This window comes from Lissotriton helveticus, chromosome 3_2, assembly GCF_964261635.1.
Source record: "Lissotriton helveticus chromosome 3_2, aLisHel1.1, whole genome shotgun sequence".
Classification (NCBI taxonomy): domain Eukaryota; kingdom Metazoa; phylum Chordata; class Amphibia; order Caudata; family Salamandridae; genus Lissotriton; species Lissotriton helveticus.
The window spans coordinates 235,609,684-235,630,830 of NC_136062.1; the positions used below are offsets into that span (position 1 = coordinate 235,609,684).

Sequence of the window (21,147 nt, forward strand, 5' to 3'; positions counted from 1 at the left end):
TGGGCACCTTTTAGGGTCGATGTGCTAAAAAGAGCCAGGTATATTGGTTAACTGAATTGGCATCCCAAACCTTACGTCTTGTAAATCTTTCTTCTACAAAAGAACTACATACCTGAATTTCTCATACTCCAGCATTATGCAAGGGCCCCGGTCTGGCTGCCATGTCCCATCCACTTCCCAGCTTCCAAAGCGCCGGGTGTCTACAAAGCACAGTGCCCGGCGTGGTGGATCTGCAGTGTAGAAGCGCAGATGGGCATGCTTGGGAACCTCATCTTCCGGAGTAAATCTGAAGGTGCCGGACATCCCAAAGCGGAAGACTATGTCCATGGGTTCTTCCTCTTCAGTGGTCGCCAGGCCTTGCTTTGCATGTCCTTTCGTGGGGCTTTTCTCCTCCCACTTGATGGGTGTCAGGCTTAGCTTCATTTCTTTGCCACGGGCTGTAGCTGTAATCCGGTAGCCTTGGCTGGAAAAGGGCACCTCAGGGTTCTTGCTCACCTCAGATTTCTCCACTTGTCCTGAGAAGACCACCCCTTCACACACGGAATTAACATAGCGTGCAGCTAAGTGCAGCTCTGGACCTTCTGGCATCTCAAAACCCTACAGATACAATGACAGAAGTTTGAAAGGGCAATGGTGAACAGAACTCCTAATTAGCTCCAATTGAGGATTTTACCATCCAAATCTGCGATGAAATCATTGCAAAACAGTACAGCCTCTGAGCCTAACCCTCTGAATCTGCACTAAACTCTGCATACAATCTGCCTCTACTCCCCAGAACCTGCCCCCCAGAATGCAGAACCTGCCACCAAGAATGTGCCTCCCCATGGGCCCGCCTATAATCTGCTACAACCAACTCCCCCTCCGAATGAGGAATGCCCATTTTTCTTTGGCCTTTTCCCCAGATTATATACTGCTTCCCTTATCCGTTTGCCCTTTATCTCACCACATACATTGCTTCAGTACTATTTGTCCCTCCTTTTTGCAATGTGCATTCTTTCAACTTGGACAAGTATAGGTTGCCATTAAGATGTCTGCGACCTGCTGATTTCCAACATAAGCCATCGTACAATAGCATTTCACATCATTACAAAGGTCCACATGTACTAAACATTTCAATGGTTGCAAACGCTCCCATTCAACGTTTGCAGCCATTAAAATGCTTTTTCTTATTTACTAATCCAATTTCAAGAGTCAAAAAGTTTTTCTGACACCTAAAATATCTTTCTGAATAGATACCCATTCAGTATTTAGAAGTGACATGTGGTATGTGTCCCTTCCAAATACCGAATCAGTATCTAATGTATCAGTTTTTGTGACTGAAATCTGGTTGCAAAACATTGATATTTTACAAACACCTCAAAAGAGGCGGACAACCGATTTGCAAAAGAGGGAAAACGTTTAAGAGGCAGTGGTCCCTGGGACCTCTTAAAAAAATATTTTTAAATATAGTCCTGTTTCTTCTACGGAAAACAGGCTGCATTTTTTTTAAAGTTTGGTTTATTATAAAGCAATCACTGACTTGGTGATCTGCTGATCCCAGCAGGAGGCCAGACTCCTTACTTAAACTGCCCCCTAGGTCTCACATGACTGCTCATTTAAAGGCCCTTCACAGGCTTCCAGTGAAAAAGTGGGTACCATTTAAGGCCATGGTGTTAATGCACAAGGCCTTGCATGGTTCAGGAGCAGGCTACCCCAGAGAAAAGATTCATGACTACATTCCTGCATGCACTCTGCATTCTTCTTCTGCACATTTGGCGAAAGTCCCTCCGATCCACCAACTTAGAACTGGCGGCAGATCTTTTTCTTTTCCTTAATTGGAAAAAGCTCCCAAAAGACCTGTGCTTAACCAGTTACCTTTCCGCTTTTAAAATGAAACTGAAAACTTGGCTTGTTACACAATCTGTTTAGATTTACAAGCCGGTGCCGAATGTCTTTAGTGCCGGGACACTATTCTGAGTAGCTGTGCGCTGTATAAATTGTGATAACATAACATAACATACCTGTGATGGCCTCCAATCATAGTGAGTTGGAATTTGCGACCTACCTCATTAATATGCATGAGTTAGGTAGCATTCCAACCCAGATTTTTAAGACCCGACCTATTAGTACAGAGGTCGGTTCTTAAAAATATTTCCTAATTGCAAAAATACTGGCCGCTCCTTGCGACCAGTAAATATCAACCATTTTGCAAGAGTACGCAGATCAACGTGAGGTAACAAGTCCAAATTTAAGAAGGGGGTCAGCGGTGTTGAGGCCACACCTGACAAAAACGGTAACAATGGCCCGCATGGTGTAGATCTTGAAGAAGAAGTAAAAGTTGTCTACACCATGGAAAAACAGAATGGAGGCAGGCACCCACCTCCGAAATATAAGGACTGTCTAAGCAAACAAACAATTGTCATCCTTATCGACACTGGTACTTCCATCATTGTCATTGCAAAAACCCAGTTTGAGCACCTAACAGCATAACCAATGCTTAAACCAACTAACATATGGGTATTTGCATTTGGGAAAAACACCTCTGTGACTCTGTTGTGTCTACTGAGCTCAACTATGTCATAAAGACCTGTTGATAACCACAAAAGTGTATGTCACCCAAGATGGCAAACACCAAGAAATACAGAGCCTTGTTGATGGAGTTTGCAAGCTTATTTGAAGGCACTGGCTGTCTGATGGACAAGGTAGTAAAATTACACATTGACTGATTTGTTCAACTGGTTGCCCTTCATCATCAGAGAACGGCCTTCAAACTTCGACCCAAAGTAGAGGCAGACCTCTTGAAACTAGAAGAAGCACAAATTATCAAGAATGTGGAATGGCCACCTGATGGGTGTCTCCCATCATAATACTCGTAAAGCTGTGGCAATTTGAACATGTGAGAATGCGCATAGACCACAGACTCCTGAATGTCACTATCAAACTGTGGGCACTAGTGACAGAGGTGAACAGCTCCAAGTGGCTCTCAAAAGTTGTTCTAAATGCAGAATAACATCTGCTTCCAGAGCCCCATTCAAGACACATAGCCACCATTTTAACACACAGCGTTCTCCACCGCTACAAAAAACAGAACTTTGGAAACACCAGTCTAGCAGAAGTTTTAAATATACCGTCCAAGAGTTGCGGTTGGAACTAATTGAGGAAATGAATCCAAGTATTTATATCTTTGTACAGCCTGCCTCCCTAGAAGAACAAGATCACCTCCGAAGCCTTTCCCAGAGACTAAGCACTTTTGGCCTTATTCGAAATCTATAGAAATGTAAGTTTCTGAGAACAGATAACTTTATTAGTCACAAATTCTCTGACCAAGGATTTGCACTTCGCACAACAAAACTTGCTGATATCAAGACTGCACCACCCCCAACCACCATATTTAAAGTACGAATCATTCTAGGGATGGTCATGTATTGTGGCATGTTCATACCAAATCTCACAATGCTAAGATAGGCATTAAGCGAGCTAACCAAGATGATGTGGCATTGGAGGGGCAGCCTGCAAAAACGTGTTCCCAGCTACCAAAGTTGCACTATCTTTAGAGACAATGCTAAAATACTTTTACCCCTTCAAGGAGACAGAACTGTGGGTTGATGCCAGTCCCACTGGACTGGGAGTAAAACTATCACAAAGAGCAATATGGCAAGTTTGCCAGCCGTTCACAGACACCTACCTCTGAACCCACACAACTTGAACAGAAGTATTCACACATCGACAATGAAGCCGTCACCATCCACAGAGGGTTGGAGAAATATGTCCCGGGATGCCCTGACAGTCCATGCACTCATCTAGCATCAACCCATATTACCAGAACCACAGTGGAAGATGAGGGACCCGATCTCATTGTTCATGGCTTGTCTCTATGCAAGGACCGAGGAGTCAACTACATCAGAGATAAGACTGCATTGGTCATGTATTCCAGCAGGGCCTTATCCCTTCACATACAGCAATAGAGTCTGAGGGAAGGAAGAGGAACAACTGTACGAGGTCCGATTCAATAGCCAGTTATCAGGTGCACCATCTATACCAATGCACCCCCTATTTAAGTCACTCAAGCATTTTGTTCACAACCAGATAGGACATCTCGACCATGCTTCATGGCATCTAAAGTTCCCGAACTGGAGGCTCATATGACCCTGAAAGAGGAATTAAGAATCAGATCCTCGACCCCCTCGGTACTGGACTCAGAAGGGGAGAAGTACACCAGCCCTTGAGGCCATTCTACTGCCATACAGGAGCCTGGATATAACACCGAGCACAAAGTGGGCTATAAAAGATGTGCAGCTAGGCCCTATGCAGAGACAGGCACCTGCTGCACTAGATATGCTGCACCTGCCAATTTGTTTTATCTCAGCACTTACCTCACCACCACAAGGCAATCCCCTTACCATCAGGCAAACCATCTTGATACTTGAAAGAAGACTTGAGGCCCCATAGATACATAGAGAAGCCATCAACCATCAAGAAGTTACGAGTTAAAGTTACAGCTTCTACATTTAAAGTGTATAACACTTTCCTACTACTCACAGTTTCACTGCCCTAGGTGCCATCCATTTAACTGGCCCTGCCATCATTAATAAAGTAAATCCAGACATCCATGTCATTCCAGGGTGACCGAAATGGCAACACTATACTGTCAGCTTCATTGTGCATCAGAAACCAGACCGAACTGTAGTCAGAGAATCAGTACCAAGCAATAAGTTCATGAAAAATCTTTTGCACTCTTGTGCAATAACTGACCAGCAACAATGGATGTGCTCACCCCTTCAGTATCCTGGCCCAGTGTTCAGCACCCCATGATCAAGACCCTTCTGCCACAAAGGGTTTTACAAGAGTCTTGGCAGTGGCTCATCAGCAGTGTTGCATCACCCCACATGCAGTCCCATCACAACACTTCCAAGGCACCTCTTCACTTGAGAGATAGACTCACCGTCGCTCCACTGAAGGACATCAGACATCCGAGGTGTTCCTAAGAAAGACTGTCTTCAGAGGTGAAGCATCAACTTAACTCCAAAAAAGTTCCTGGTGCACAGTTTGAACTGTCCAATGGCCCTGAAATATCATTAATCATCAGCAAGGCGGACCGATGCTGAATTCTCCAAGCACCATCCTACCATGTATGCAGACAAAGAACCTGGATCCATCTTCATGAGTGTTTATTCCCTGACTTACCATCAGGTCAACGGTGAACTTGAGTAACAGTGTCGTGTTACAGCTGACACTGTTTGTTAGGCATTCTCAATTGCTATCCTACTGAATACATTCTGACACTGATAAACATATAGTGGTACCTACGAGTCTTGTTGGATTCTCCGACTGTTCTTTGGCTTTTGGGAGGAATGTAGTGTTTATCAGGACACATCACTCAAGCCCCATCTCCAAGAGGGTTGTCCCTACATCCTGATCGCAGTGTATTTAGCTGCCAGATTGGAGCCTCCTTATGCATTGATTGAATAAAAATGATATAAACACTCCGCAGCGTGCAAGCATCCCTCAAACTCTCTGCCCTTCAACACTTTAGTCTTGTGAGACAATTCTGTAACTGGAGACACATGTGGCAGACAGAAGGAGGACGAACCCTATCACTTTTCCCCATGAACTGATCCAGTCATCAAAATGAGCTGCTAGCACAGAGAGGTATCGGACGCTCGGCTGTGGCTCAGCGCGATCATTCCTCAGGCCCAGTCTCACAGGTGTAATCAAGTAAGTGTCAGACCCTCTAGACAGCCTTGGCCATGGCCAGTAGCTGCAGTGCGGCACATGCGCCACACACTGCACCACCACGCACCGCTTGGTCTGTTTGCTGAGGTCCAGGGCTACATTGACAGTGACGGCGGGCACTACTCACATTAGAGTCAATGAGCCAGGATCATAAAGAACCCCTCCACCGAGGTTAAGGGGGAAGCTATTAACCAAAATGTGCCTTCCATGCATTATGACCTTCGGTAGCACTTCAAAATCAGCCCACACGAGTAACCTCCACCCAATCCCACATTAAAAGCAGGTGTCTTAACTTAATGGGGCTTCCACAAACCAAATCGTGTATCCCATGGTCTGTCCTCCTGGTCATCTTTTGTTGCCTTTCGGCCCATCATTGGATAAGTATTATCCGCCCCATGTGAGGGAGGGGGTCACAGGAAGGCATGGGCTACTGAGACTCAACTATGGCACTGAGGTCATTTCCCTCGGACGTCTTGGAGTCGGTCCTACTACGGCTCTGCAAACTGGGTCAAATACAACCCCTTCAGCACATGACCCTCAGTGGTAGCAACGGCAATCAGTCACAAGCTCCCAGGGAGGTAGTGTGGAGGTATAGGAGTACAGCTCTCAACAACCACTCAGCGTGGTAAATGACTGTCCACCCCAAAGCTTTACTTTCAAGAATGAAACTACTTTAATAAACACAACTAGGAGCAAGGTGGTGTGCCGGGAGATCGATGTTGTCTGAGCGGTTCACCGCTGTTGGCTCAGTTCTCCCTTACAGGCCAGGTGGTGCCCTCCCAGGGTCAATGTCAGGTGTCATTAAACTCAGATGCATAATACCCATGTACTCTCTTAGTGTGTCTCTCTCTCTCACAGTTCAGTGTGTGGTTGTATATGGTTTCTCAGTTTGTTTAGGTCGGTACACTTCGGCAGCCGACTGACTACTACTTCACCTTCCCGCATTCGCACTTCTGAGAGAGAACAAGCTGGCAGGACTTCTCAGGGGCTCTTTGGACAAGCTCGTTTCTGAGGAGGAAGTTGCTCCACATCCTCCAGTGACTAGGGCGCCTCTTCGCACGCAGGGATGACTGCTCTGCAGACTCTGTTTCATGCTCTGGATGGGTAAGCTGGTGCTCGTAAATAATTCAGCCAGAACTTCAAGCAGCTCTGGCAAAAAATAATAATTCAGTCCCTATGTACACCAAGTGAGTCCTCCCCTCACAGCACTTCTCTAAATCCTTCTACTCCAAATCCAAGCAGGACCTTTACTACCTACAATTCCTCCCTCCAGATTAACCAACGAATCACCAGGTACACACATTGCGTATAACTGCAATGTTTTTCAGAGACTTGCAAAACTACTTACTTCAGTCCAGATTTGTACTTTGCATTCTGGGATTTAAGGGCGTTTCAAGCGGATTAACATGGCCACAGGTTCCAGAATGAAGAGGCTCGTGCAGTATAAAACCTCGGCTCAACAAAAGGAGCACTAGCTAAAGACACATTTTGCAACACATGCAAGCATTTTCCGTCGTCCTCCCCAATTAAGAAAAAAATTCTCATTTACTGTTGCAATTGACGTTCATACACGCTGGTGAGGTAAACCAAACTGCCTGCACCTTAAAAGAAGAAGAGAAGAGAAAGGCTCCTCTCAAATATTAAAGGGAACTACACTTCAACACAATATAATGCTGCTTCTGTCAAGTGAAGTCCTCGCACATACGGTGGGCCCCGCTCAAAGTGCCACGGGGGCTACCTCTGCAAGAACCGAGAGGACGTGGTGTAGGAACACATGCAGCCTACCTCAAGTGTCTGTCTCTGTAGCCACACGCACTGACATTAATAGAATGCTCTAGGAGTGCACGACTTGGGTAGTTTTAACTGCCAAGCATGCGCTTCTCCGACATCTTTTCTGATGTAACTGTTATTGATGCGCAAGTAGAGTCTTGCGCTTTACGTGAGCATTCACCTTAAAACCAGCTCCTAAAAATGTAACAGGCAACATTGCAAATTGCTGCAGGGCTGCATTACTGCGCAACACTTCTGGGGAACAAATTAAGCTTCCAGGGGTCCAGCCTCCCGGGGGTTTGTCTGCCTGGTCAGTCCGGCCATGAGTGCAGCGCCTTTGGGCCAATATCATGTACAGGCCCGTTTCAGTCAGATGCAAACAGCCAGATCGCGACTCTGCGGTTATGTCTTTGGGCAGAGCAACTCCGGTCACTCCACAATTTCTTTGTTGGCACAGCAGTTTATGTGATGCTGCAACTTCATTTCTGGCGCAGAAGCGCAGATCACACCACGAGGATCACAGTGATGACTGGATTTCAGTGATCTTCGGGTGCATGTATTGACCACAAAGGAAGAGAGTTACCTGCTGGCATTGAGCCATGCAGATCTCTCTCTGCAGTCTTCTTCTTTTGTGCCAAAACGCTACAGTCCCGCCGCACCCTACTTCACTAGCAAAGGCAATCGTGTTACAGGGTTGGCAAGCTCCTACCCTCTCTAAGTAGACAGCCTGGCTACCAGGTGCTTCAGGAAAGGTAAACAGCTCTTACAGCAACGGAGCCTGAGGTGATGTCCTTTCACCACTCGCAACCGGCTGTCAAACCTCCTGGCTTAGTAAAAGGCCTAATTGAATTTCTAAATTCAGATTTTAGTGTCTAGGTCTCCACCATCCGACTTCAGAAAAGTCAGAAAGACATTAGCACTGTGAAATAAAGTAAAAGAGACTCTCAGGTAAAGTCTGGGTGAGACTTTATTCAGCAACCCCAATCATCGTCAAGCTGAGCAAACTGACTAACTTAGAATTCCCCGAGGCCGTGGTTCCACGCAAGAACATAGAACGTGGAGCCAGGACATATCACACTTCTTCCTTCTTACATTTGAAATACATTATTTTTTACAAGAAGATAAAAACAAGAAACTAAACATAGACCTTCTTCCCTTTAAAATACACAAAAGAAAGAGAAAAAGGTAAATAAGTACATGAGTAATGCACAATAAACGCAGAATTAATTTCTCACAAAATCATTTAAATAACTTGGGCTTTTGCAGGTTCTAACACTCTTGTGAGTAGGCTCACATTCCAAATGAGAAGAGACTCTGTCGAAAGACTCCGACTCACAAATGTTGTCGTTGTTTGGCCTAACATGAACAACACGACTGTGGTTCCAGATGCGTCCATCAGACTGCATTTTTGAATAGTTTAACCATACTCTTTATAGAAGTGAATTTGGACCAGTTTTGACAGCCAACAGAAGCTTTGACATTGACTTTATCGCCAACATTGAACTTAACAACCGTACAAGATTTGTGAGCATCAAAATAATTTTCTTTTTTTGTTGAAGAGCTAATTCTTTGTCCCTCCATTCACCAATACCATTGTCCTTGAGACCTTTATCCAGAATCATCTACCTTGGACACAAAATGGTATTAGGAGATCTTCCTTTGAATAATTCAAAAGGTGTCTTCCCAGTTGAAGAGCAAGGTGTAAATCTGTAAGCAGAAATGCGATTTTGTAATTCATCCCTCCAGTTTAAACTGTTTCTTGTGTTCAATGCCACACTTCACCAAATAATCCTCCATTTCACGTGAACAAAATTGTGGCCCATTGTCCGATAGTAATGAAAAAGGAAAGCTTTTGCGCTTGAAGATAGAATCCAAAAACTTGATTATACATTGTGTTGTGATGTCCCTCACAGAACTCACTTTAATCCTCCGAGAATATAAATCTAACACAATCAAATAGGGAGTCTGGTGTTATCAATGAAGAGGACCAACAATGTATATGGCTACTTCATCCCCAGGACACATGGGTAATCGCCTACAAACCATGGGTGGTTGTCTGGGCTTTAGAATTCTGTTCGCTCAAAGAGCAAGGAACACAATCACGCACCGCACGTTCCATCATGAGATCTAAACTAGGCCACCAGAAATCTTGTCTAATGCGTTCTTTGGTTTTAGAAATACCCATGTGTCCTTCGTGAGCCATCTGGACAATGTTGTTCCGTATACTCTAGGGTGGAACAAGCTTGGTACCTCTAGTTAAAATGCCATCAACAATAGCTAGTTCATTAGACACTAATGACCAGGGCTTCTCAAGTTTATTTTCTTTGTCTTGTGACAACAACTCCATTACACCCAACATTTCCGGATCTTTCTTTAATTCTTCCTTCCACTCAACTTCTTTTATCACTCCTAAATTGATGTCACACACTCGTACATCAAACATCTTCCAGTCCTTCCTCAATAGAGAGATCAGTTGACTCCACAGTGTTCACTAAACGCGAGAGGCAGTCAGCAGACACATTTGAACTCCGAGGAAAAGATTCAAATAAAAAAATTATACTCCTGCAACAATATAACCCACCTCTTGCTTCTAGAGGAGATTGAGTCAAGATCTTTTTTCTTAAAAATTTCCTTAAGAGGCTTATGATCTGACCTGACAATAAAAGAAGTACCCCGAAACAAATTTCTTGAATTTGTTGAGTGCTAAAAAAAATGGCAAAAGCCTCTTTTTCAATGACTGAGTAATTTAGCTCAGCACCTTTCAGACATCTGGAAGCACACGCAACTAACTGCTCATGCCCATCTCTCACTTGAAACAAAAGAACACCCAAAACTTTTTGCTTGCATCAGTTATGATATATGTCACATCACCTGCTTTAAATGCCTGTAAATTAGGGGCATTCTTGAGATCCATTTTAACACCTAAAAACTCTTCCTTACACGCTCCATCCCACACAAACTCTGCGTTCTTGCGGAGTATGACAAGATCTTTTTAGGTCTCGCCTGTCAATGCGCATGCGCATTGAGCAGAGCGAGACTATGGGGGCTTAAACAAAGCTTACCTACACTGGCGTTTCACTGGCGATTTGATGAAGTGCATGTGCACTTTTAACTCAATGCGCAAGCGCAATTAGTTAAAATGCGCGTGCACAGCATCAAATCGTCAGCTTAGTGCCGCCAGCAGCTCTTCCCGCTCCGCCCCCTGCTGCATCAAAGGCTTGGCGCTGTGCCTCAGCCCAGCCATTCTCCTCCCCTAATTACCCCCTGCGGCATCAAAGGCTTTTTCACGGCCAGCCGGCCGTGCTTTCAGTTCACGGCCGGCCGGCCGTGTCTCCTTTTCTTTTTTTTTTTTTCATTAATTGAATGTCTTCCAGCAAGCTCTCCTCATCCGTAGCTTTAGGTGTGATGACAGCATTTCCTTATAAGCTTACTGCTCTCTTGGGAATATATGAGGGCAGGAAGCCTTCTGAATTCGGCTGATCATTATCAGAGAGTGTTTTGGTGAAAATACGGGACTTTTCTTATGCGTGCTGCTACAAAAAGAGCTCAGCTCTCCTTAGCTACGGGAAAGCTGTTTGGCTTACTTCTGCTCGCTCAGCCAGCAATTGTGCCATGTGGTGTGTTTTTAGCTTTACTAGCTCATTGGTGTGTACTGGCTTGCCACTTTGCTGGAATAAAGTACCGGCCATAACGCTGAATACGACTTTCTTTTAATTAGTTCACCAGTTTGCTGCCAAGTGAATTTGAGAGTAATAGTGGCAATCATGTTTGAAACTGCATAACGTGAGCGGAATAAGCTTGCAAGCCGCAATCACCCCACATCCACCACATCCACCACCACATCCACCACCACCTCCACATCCACCACCACCGCATCAACCACCACATCCACCCTCACCCTCACTCACCCTCAACCCCTCACCCTCAACCCCTCACTCACCCTCACTCTCACTCACCCTCACTCACCCTCACTCACCCTCACCCTCACTCACCCTCACCCTCACTCACCCTCAACCCCTCACCCTCACTCACCCTCACCCTCAACCCCTCACCCTCACTCACCCTCACTCACCCTCAACCCCTCACCCTCACTCACCCTCAACCCCTCACCCTCACTCACCCTCACCCTCACTCACCCTCACTCACCCTCACTCACCCTCACTCACCCTCACTCACCCTCACCCTCACTCACCCTCACTCACCCTCACTCACCCTCACCCTCACTCACCCTCACCCTCACTCACCCTCACTCACCCTCACCCTCAACCCCTCACCCTCACTCACCCTCACCCACCCCCTCACCCTCACTCACCCTCAACCCCTCACCCTCAACCCCTCACCCTCACTCACCCTCACTCTCACTCACCCTCACTCACCCTCAACCCCTCACCCTCACTCACCCTCTCCCCTCACCCTCACTCACCCTCAACCCCTCACCCTCACTCACCCTCAACCCCTCACCCTCACTCACCCTCAACCCCTCACCCTCACTCACCCTCAACCCCTCACCCTCACCCACCCTCAACCCCTCACCCTCACTCACCCTCACCCTCACTCACCCTCAACCCCTCACCCTCACCCTCCCTCACTCTCTCACCCTCACTCACCCTCAACCCCTCACCCTCACCCTCACTCACCCTCACTCACCCTCAACCCCTCACCCTCACCCTCACCCACCCTCAACCCCTCACCCTCACCCTCCCTCACACTCACCCTCAACCCCTCACCCTCAACCCCTCACCCTCAACCCCTCACCCTCAACCCCTCACCCTCAACCCCTCACCCTCAACCCCTCACCCTCACTCACCCTCAACCCCTCACCCTCACTCACCCTCAACCCCTCACCCACCCTCAACCCCTCACCCTCAACCCCTCACCCTCACCCACCCTCACAACACATATTGTGTTACAATAGGTGTCACATTTGCGCAAGATAAAACTATTGGCATTGTAAATAACAAAGCTATTAATTTTGCTATTTTCAAAACAAGCACATAAATAAAAAATGTGTCCTTTACAATACCAATAGCTCAAACTTTCCTAATGCGAGACCTATTGCATTGCTGTGCTTATCTCCCCTGCTGCACTCTCCTGCTCTCTAGAGATGTGGCCTAACGACCAGAGCTGCCATCTAAGTCACGTAAATACAAAACATGTTGCATTCCAAATGCTATAGGTGTCACATTCGCGAAAGTTATAACTATTGGCATTGTAAATGACAAAGCCATCAATTTAGCAATTTTAAAAACCAACAAATAAATAAAATATGTCATTTACAAGACCAATAACTCCAACTTTTCTAATGCGAGACCTATTGCATTTGCAATGCTTGTTTTGTTTGTTTTCATTTTTTAAAACATAAATAAAAGGCATTGTCATTTATCATGCCAATAGCTCAAACTCACGTAAATGCGAGACCTATTGCATTGCAAATGCATGTTTTTTTTTAAGTCTCCCTTCTTCAAAGGCTGAAATGTTTTTAAGTACTGGAAGTTTGACACCATATACTCAGAAAATTTCTGGACTGAGCACATTCTGCCAGGAAGAAGAGCTCCTGTGCTGCCAGGAGGGACTGCCAGTTTGTTGCTTGCTTTGCTGTTGTTGGCCTGCTGCTTTTTGCCTGGAAATTAGAGAACTCGACTTTGCTCTCTGCATCCTGCTTTCCAAAGGTTCTCCAAGGGCTTTACTGAGCTTGCCTCCTTTTGCTGAAACCTCAGGGATATCAAAGACTTCCCCTGCATCTTGCAACCAGCTCCTCTGCTGTGAGTCCCGACCTGCCAATTGGTGCCAAACCCAGACCTGAGCCCTGAAATATCATTAATCATCAGCAAGGCGGAGAGATGCTGAATTCTCCAAGCACCATCCTAACATGTATGCAGACAAAGAACCTGGATCCATCTTCATGAGTGTTTATTCCCTGACTTACCATCAGGTCAACGGTGAACTTGAGTAACAGTGTCGTGTTACAGCTGACACTGTTTGTTAGGCATTCTCAATTGCTATCCTACTGAATACATTCTGACACTGATAAACATATAGTGGTACCTACGAGTCTTGTTGGATTCTCCGACTGTTCTTTGGCTTTTGGGAGGAATGTAGTGTTTATCAGGACACATCACTCAAGCCCCATCTCCAAGAGGGTTGTCCCTACATCCTGATCGCAGTGTATTTAGCTGCCAGATTGGAGCCTCCTTATGCATTGATTGAATAAAAATGATATAAACACTCCGCAGCGTGCAAGCATCCCTCAAACTCTCTGCCCTTCAACACTTTAGTCTTGTGAGACAATTCTGTAACTGGAGACACATGTGGCAGACAGAAGGAGGACGAACCCTATCACTTTTCCCCATGAACTGATCCAGTCATCAAAATGAGCTACTAGCACAGAGAGGTATCGGACGCTCGGCTGTGGCTCAGCGCGATCATTCCTCAGGCCCAGTCTCACAGGTGTAATCAAGTAAGTGTCAGACCCTCTAGACAGCCTTGGGCATGGCCAGTAGCTGCAGTGCGGCACATGCGCCACACACTGCACCACCACGCACCGCTTGGTCTGTTTGCTGAGGTCCAGGGCTACATTGACAGTGACGGCGGGCACTACTCACATTAGAGTCAATGAGCCAGGATCATAAAGAACCCCTCCACCGAGGTTAAGGGGGAAGCTATTAACCAAAATGTGCCTTCCATGCATTATGACCTTCGGTAGCACTTCAAAATCAGCCCACACGAGTAACCTCCACCCAATCCCACATTAAAAGCAGGTGTCTTAACTTAATGGGGCTTCCACAAACCAAATCGTGTATCCCATGGTCTGTCCTCCTGGTCATCTTTTGTTGCCTTTCGGCCCATCATTGGATAAGTATTATCCGCCCCATGTGAGGGAGGGGGTCACAGGAAGGCATGGGCTACTGAGACTCAACTATGGCACTGAGGTCATTTCCCTCGGATGTCTTGGAGTCGGTCCTACTACGGCTCTGCAAACTGGGTCAAATACAACCCCTTCAGCACATGACCCTCAGTGGTAGCAACGGCAATCAGTCACAAGCTCCCAGGGAGGTAGTGTGGAGGTATAGGAGTACAGCTCTCAACAACCACTCAGCGTGGTAAATGACTGTCCACCCCAAAGCTTTACTTTCAAGAATGAAACTACTTTAATAAACACAACTAGGAGCAAGGTGGTGTGCCGGGAGATCGATGTTGTCTGAGCGGTTCACCGCTGTTGGCTCAGTTTTCCCTTACAGGCCAGGTGGTGCCCTCCCAGGGTCAATGTCCGGTGTCATTAAACTCAGGTGCATAATACCCATGTACTCTCTTAGTGTGTTTCTCTCTCTCTCACAGTTCACTTAATGTTGTATGTGGTTTCTCAGTTTGTTTAGGTCGGTACACTTCGGCAGCCGACTACTACTTCACCTTCCAGCTTTCGCACTTCTGAGAGAGAACAAGCTGGCAGGACTTCTCAGGGGCTCTTTGGACAAGCTCGTTTCTGAGGAGGAAGTTGCTCCACATCCTCCAGTGACTAGGGCGCCTCTTCGCACGCAGGGATGACTGCTCTGCAGACTCTGTTTCATGCTCTGGATGGGTAAGCTGGTGCTCGTAAATAATTCAGCCAGAACTTCAAGCAGCTCTGGCAAAAAATAATAATTCAGTCCCTATGTACACCAAGTGAGTCCTCCCCTCACAGCACTTCTCTAAATCCTTCTACTCCAAATCCAAGCAGGACCTTTACTACCTACAATTCCTCCCTCCAGATTAACCAACGAATCACCAGGTACACACATTGCGTATAACTGCAATGTTTTTCAGAGACTTGCAAAACTACTTACTTCAGTCCAGATTTGTACTTTGCATTCTGGGATTTAAGGGCGTTTCAAGCGGATTAACATGGCCACAGGTTCCAGAATGAAGAGGCTCGTGCAGTATAAAACCTCGGCTCAACAAAAGGAGCACTAGCTAAAGACACATTTTGCAACACATGCAAGCATTTTCCGTCGTCCTCCCCAATTAAGAAAAAAATTCTCATTTACTGTTGCAATTGACGTTCATACACGCTGGTGAGGTAAACAAAACTGCCTGCACCTTAAAAGAAGAAGAGAAGAGAAAGGCTCCTCTCAAATATTAAAGGGAACTACACTTCAACACAATATAATGCTGCTTCTGTCAAGTGAAGTCCTCGCACATACGGTGGGCCCCGCTCAAAGTGCCACGGGGGCTACCTCTGCAAGAACCGAGAGGACGTGGTGTAGGAACACATGCAGCCTACCTCAAGTGTCTGTCTCTGTAGCCACACGCACTGACATTAATAGCATGCTCTAGGAGTGCACGACTTGGGTAGTTTTAACTGCCAATCATGCGCTTCTCCGACATCTTTTCTGATGTAACTGTTATTGATGCGCAAGTAGAGTCTTGCGCTTCACGTGAGCATTCACCTTAAAACCAGCTCCTAAAAATGTAACAGGCAACATTGCAAATTGCTGCAGGGCTGCATAACTGCACAACACTTCTGGGGAACAAATTAAGCTTCCAGGGGTCCAGCCTCCCGGGGGTTTGTCTGCCTGGTCAGTCCGGCCATGAGTGCAGCGCCTTTGGGCCAATATCATGTACAGGCCCGTTTCAGTCAGATGCAAACAGCCAGATCGCGACTCTGCGGTTATGTCTTTGGGCAGAGCAACTCCGGTCACTCCACAATTTCTTTGTTGGCACAGCAGTTTATGTGATGCTGCAACTTCATTTCTGGCGCAGAAGCGCAGATCACACCACGAGGATCACAGTGATGACTGGATTTCAGTGATCTTCGGGTGCATGTATTGACCACAAAGGAAGAGAGTTACCTGCTGGCATTGAGCCATGCAGATCTCTCTCTGCAGTCTTCTTCTTTTGTGCCAAAACGCTACAGTCCCGCCGCACCCTACTTCACTAGCAAAGGCAATCGTGTTACAGGGTTGGCAAGCTCCTACCCTCTCTAAGTAGACAGCCTGGCTACCAGGTGCTTCAGGAAAGGTAAACAGCTCTTACAGCAACGGAGCCTGAGGTGATGTCCTTTCACCACTCGCAACCGGCTGTCAAACCTCCTGGCTTAGTAAAAGGCCTAATTGAATTTCTAAATTCAGATTTTAGTGTCTAGGTCTCCACCATCCGACTTCAGAAAAGTCAGAAAGACATTAGCACTGTGAAATAAAGTAAAAGAGACTCTCAGGTAAAGTCTGGGTGAGACTTTATTCAGCAACCCCAATCATCGTCAAGCTGAGCAAACTGACTAACTTAGAATTCCCCGAGGCCGTGGTTCCACGCAAGAACATAGAACGTGGAGCCAGGACATATCACACTTCTTCCTTCTTACATTTGAAATACATTATTTTTTACAAGAAGATAAAAACAAGAAACTAAACATAGACATTCTTCCCTTTAAAATACACAAAAGAAAGAGAAAAAGGTAAATAAGTACATGAGTAATGCACAATAAACGCAGAATTAATTTCTCACAAAATCATTTAAATAACTTGGGCTTTTGCAGGTTCTAACACTCTTGTGAGTAGGCTCACATTCCAAATGAGAAGAGACTCTGTCGAAAGACTCCGACTCACAAATGTTGTCGTTGTTTGGCCTAACATGAACAACACGACTGTGGTTCCAGATGCGTCCATCAGACTGCATTTTTGAATAGTTTAACCATACTCTTTATAGAAGTGAATTTGGACCAGTTTTGACAGCCAACAGAAGCTTTGACATTGACTTTATCGCCAACATTGAACTTAACAACCTTACAAGATTTGTGAGCATCAAAATAATTTTCTTTTTTTGTTGAAGAGCTAATTCTTTGTCCCTCCATTCACCAATACCATTGTCCTTGAGACCTTTATCCAGAATCATCTACCTTGGACACAAAATGGTATTAGGAGATCTTCCTTTGAATAATTCAAAAGGTGTCTTCCCAGTTGAAGAGCAAGGTGTAAATCTGTAAGCAGAAATGCGATTTTGTAATTCATCCCTCCAGTTTAAACTGTTTCTTGTGTTCAATGCCACACTTCACCAAATAATCCTCCATTTCACGTGAACAAAATTGTGGCCCATTGTCCGATAGTAATGAAAAAGGAAAGCTTTTGCGCTTGAAGATAGAATCCAAAAACTTGATTATACATTGTGTTGTGATGTCCCTCACAGAACTCACTTTAATCCTCCGAGAATATAAATCTAACACAATCAAATAGGGAGTCTGGTGTTATCCATGAAGAGGACCAACAATGTATATGGCTACTTCATCCCCAGGACACATGGGTAATCGCCTACAAACCATGGGTGGTTGTCTGGGCTTTAGAATTCTGTTCGCTCAAAGAGCAAGGAACACAATCACGCACCGCACGTTCCACCATGAGATCTAAACTAGGCCACCAGAAATCTTGTCTAATGCGTTCTTTGGTTTTAGAAATACCCATGTGTCCTTCGTGAGCCATCTGGACAATGTTGTTCCTTATACTCTAGGGTGGAACAAGCTTGGTACCTCTAGTTAAAATGCCATCAACAATAGCTAGTTCATTAGACACTAATGACCAGGGCTTCTCAAGTTTATTTTCTTTGTCTTGTGACAACAACTCCATTACACCCAACATTTCCGGATCTTTCTTTAATTCTTCCTTCCACTCAACTTCTTTTATCACTCCTAAATTGATGTCACACACTCGTACATCAAACATCTTCCAGTCCTTCCTCAATAGAGAGATCAGTTGACTCCACAGTGTTCACTAAACGCGAGAGGCAGTCAGCAGACACATTTGAACTCCGAGGAAAAGATTCAAATAAAAAAATTATACTCCTGCAACAATATAACCCACCTCTTGCTTCTAGAGGAGATTGAGTCAAGATCTTTTTTCTTAAAAATTTCCTTAAGAGGCTTATGATCTGACCTGACAATAAAAGAAGTACCCCGAAACAAATTTCTTGAATTTGTTGAGTGCTAAAAAAAATGGCAAGAGCCTCTTTTTCAATGACTGAGTAATTTAGCTCAGCACCTTTCAGACATCTGGAAGCACACGCAACTAACTGCTCATGCCCATCTCTCACTTGAAACAAAAGAACACCCAAAACGTTTTGCTTGCATCAGTTATGATATATGTCACATCACCTGCTTTAAATGCCTGTAAATTAGGGGCATTCTTGAGATCCATTTTAACACCTAAAAACTCTTCCTTACACGCTCCATCCCACACAAACTCTGCGTTCTTGCGGAGTATGACAAGATCTTTTTAGGTCTCGCCTGTCAATGCGCATGCGCATTGAGCAGAGCGAGACTATGGGGGCTTAAACAAAGCTTACCTACACTGGCGATTCACTGGCGATTTGATGAAGTGCATGTGCACTTTTAACTCAATGCGCAAGCGCAATTAGTTAAAATGCGCGTGCACAGCATCAAATCGTCAGCTTAGTGCCGCCAGCAGCTCTTCCCGCTCCGCCCCCTGCTGCATCAAAGGCTTGGCGCTGTGCCTCAGCCCAGCCATTCTCCTCCCCTAATTACCCCCTGCGGCATCAAAGGCTTTTTCACGGCCGGCCGGCCGTGCTTTCAGTTCACGGCCGGCCGGCCGTGTCTCCTTTTCTTTTTTTTTTCTTCATTAATTGAATGTCTTCCAGCAAGCTCTCCTCATCCGTAGCTTTAGGTGTGATGACAGCATTTCCTTATAAGCTTACTGCTCTCTTGGGAATATATGAGGGCAGGAAGCCTTCTGAATTCGGCTGATCATTATCAGAGAGTGTTTTGGTGAAAATACGGGACTTTTCTTATGCGTGCTGCTACAAAAAGAGCTCAGCTCTCCTTAGCTACGGGAAAGCTGTTTGGCTTACTTCTGCTCGCTCAGCCAGCAATTGTGCCATGTGGTGTGTTTTTAGCTTTACTAGCTCATTGGTGTGTACTAGCTTGCCACTTTACTGGAATAAAGTACCGGCCATAACGCTGAATACGACTTTCTTTTAATTAGTTCACCAGTTTGCTGCCAAGTGAATTTGAGAGTAATAGTGGCAATCGTGTTTGAAACTGCATAACGTGAGCGGAATAAGCTTGCAAGCCGCAATCACCCCACATCCACCACATCCACCACCACATCCACCACCACCTCCACATCCACCACCACCGCATCCACCACCACATCCACCACCACATCCACCCTCACCCTCACTCACCCTCAACCCCTCACCCTCAACCCCTCACTCACCCTCACTCTCACTCACCCTCACTCACCCTCAACCCCTCACCCTCACTCACCCTCAACCCCTCACCCTCACCCTCACTCACCCTCACCCTCACTCACCCTCACTCACCCTCACCCTCACTCACCCTCAACCCCTCACCCTCACTCACCCTCAACCCCTCACCCACCCTCACCCTCACCCTCACTCACCCTCAACCCCTCACCCTCACTCACCCTCAACCCCTCACCCTCACCCTCACTCACCCTCACCCTCACCCTCACCCTCACCCTCACTCACCCTCACTCACCCTCACTCACCCTCACTCACCCTCACTCACCCTCACCCTCACTCACCCTCACCCTCACTCACCCTCACTCACCCTCACCCTCAACCCCTCACCCTCACTCACCCTCACCCACCCCCTCACCCTCACTCACCCTCAACCCCTCACCCTCACTCACCCTCAACCCCTCACCCTCACCCCCTCACTCACCCTCACTCTCACTCACCCTCACTCACCCTCAACCCCTCACCCTCACTCACCCTCTCCCCTCACCCTCACTCACCCTCAACCCCTCACCCTCACTCACCCTCAACCCCTCACCCTCACTCACCCTCAACCCCTCACCCTCAACCCCTCACCCTCACTCACCCTCACCCTCACTCACCCTCAACCCCTCACTCACCCTCACTCACCCTCACCCTCACTCACCCTCACCCTCACTCACCCTCACTCACCCTCACCCTCACTCACCCTAACTCACCCTCACCCTCACTCACCCTCACTCACCCTCACCCTCACTCACCCTCACCCTCACTCACCCTCAACCCCTCACCCTCACCCTCACTCACCCTCACCCTCACTCACCCTCAACCCCTCACCCTCACTCACCCTCAACCCCTCACCCTCAACCCCTCACTCACCCTCACTCTCACTCACCCTCACTCACCCTCAACTCCTCACCCTCACTCACCCTCACCCTCACTCACCCTCAACCCCTCACCCTCACCCACCCTCACCCACCCTCAACCCCTCACCCTCACCCTCCCTCACCCTCAACCCCTCACCCTCACTCACCCTCACTCACCCTCAACCCCTCACCCTCACTCACCCTCACTCACCCTCAACCCCTCACCCACCCTCAACCCCTCACCCTCAACCCCTCACCCTCACCCACCCTCACAACACATATTGTGTTACAATAGGTGTCACATTTGCGAAAGATAAAACTATTGGCATTGTAAATAACAAAGCTATTAATTTCGCTATTTTCAAAACAAGCACATAAATAAAAAATGTGTCCTTTACAATACCAATAGCTCAAACTTTCCTAATGCGAGACCTATTGCATTGCTGTGCTTATCTCCCCTGCTGCACTCTCCTGCTCTCTAGAGATGTGGCCTAACGACCAGAGCTGCCATCTAAGTCACGTAAATACAAAACATGTTGCATTCCAAATGCTATAGGTGTCACATTCGCGAAAGTTATAACTA

General features: G+C 46.5%; 1 protein-coding gene across 2 annotated transcripts in view; it reads right to left on the bottom strand.

The window, feature by feature from the left end:
• Nucleotides 1-21,147, bottom strand: part of NEIL1 (nei like DNA glycosylase 1) — a 206,312-nt gene that overhangs the window by 170,846 nt on the left and 14,319 nt on the right. For both annotated transcript variants that reach the window (XM_078685101.1, XM_078685100.1), the window contains exon 2: nt 113-597. In XM_078685101.1, the coding sequence (XP_078541227.1) occupies nt 113-588 (476 nt within the window). In that variant the 5' untranslated portion in view covers nt 589-597. The remainder of the gene's footprint in view (nt 1-112; nt 598-21,147) is intronic.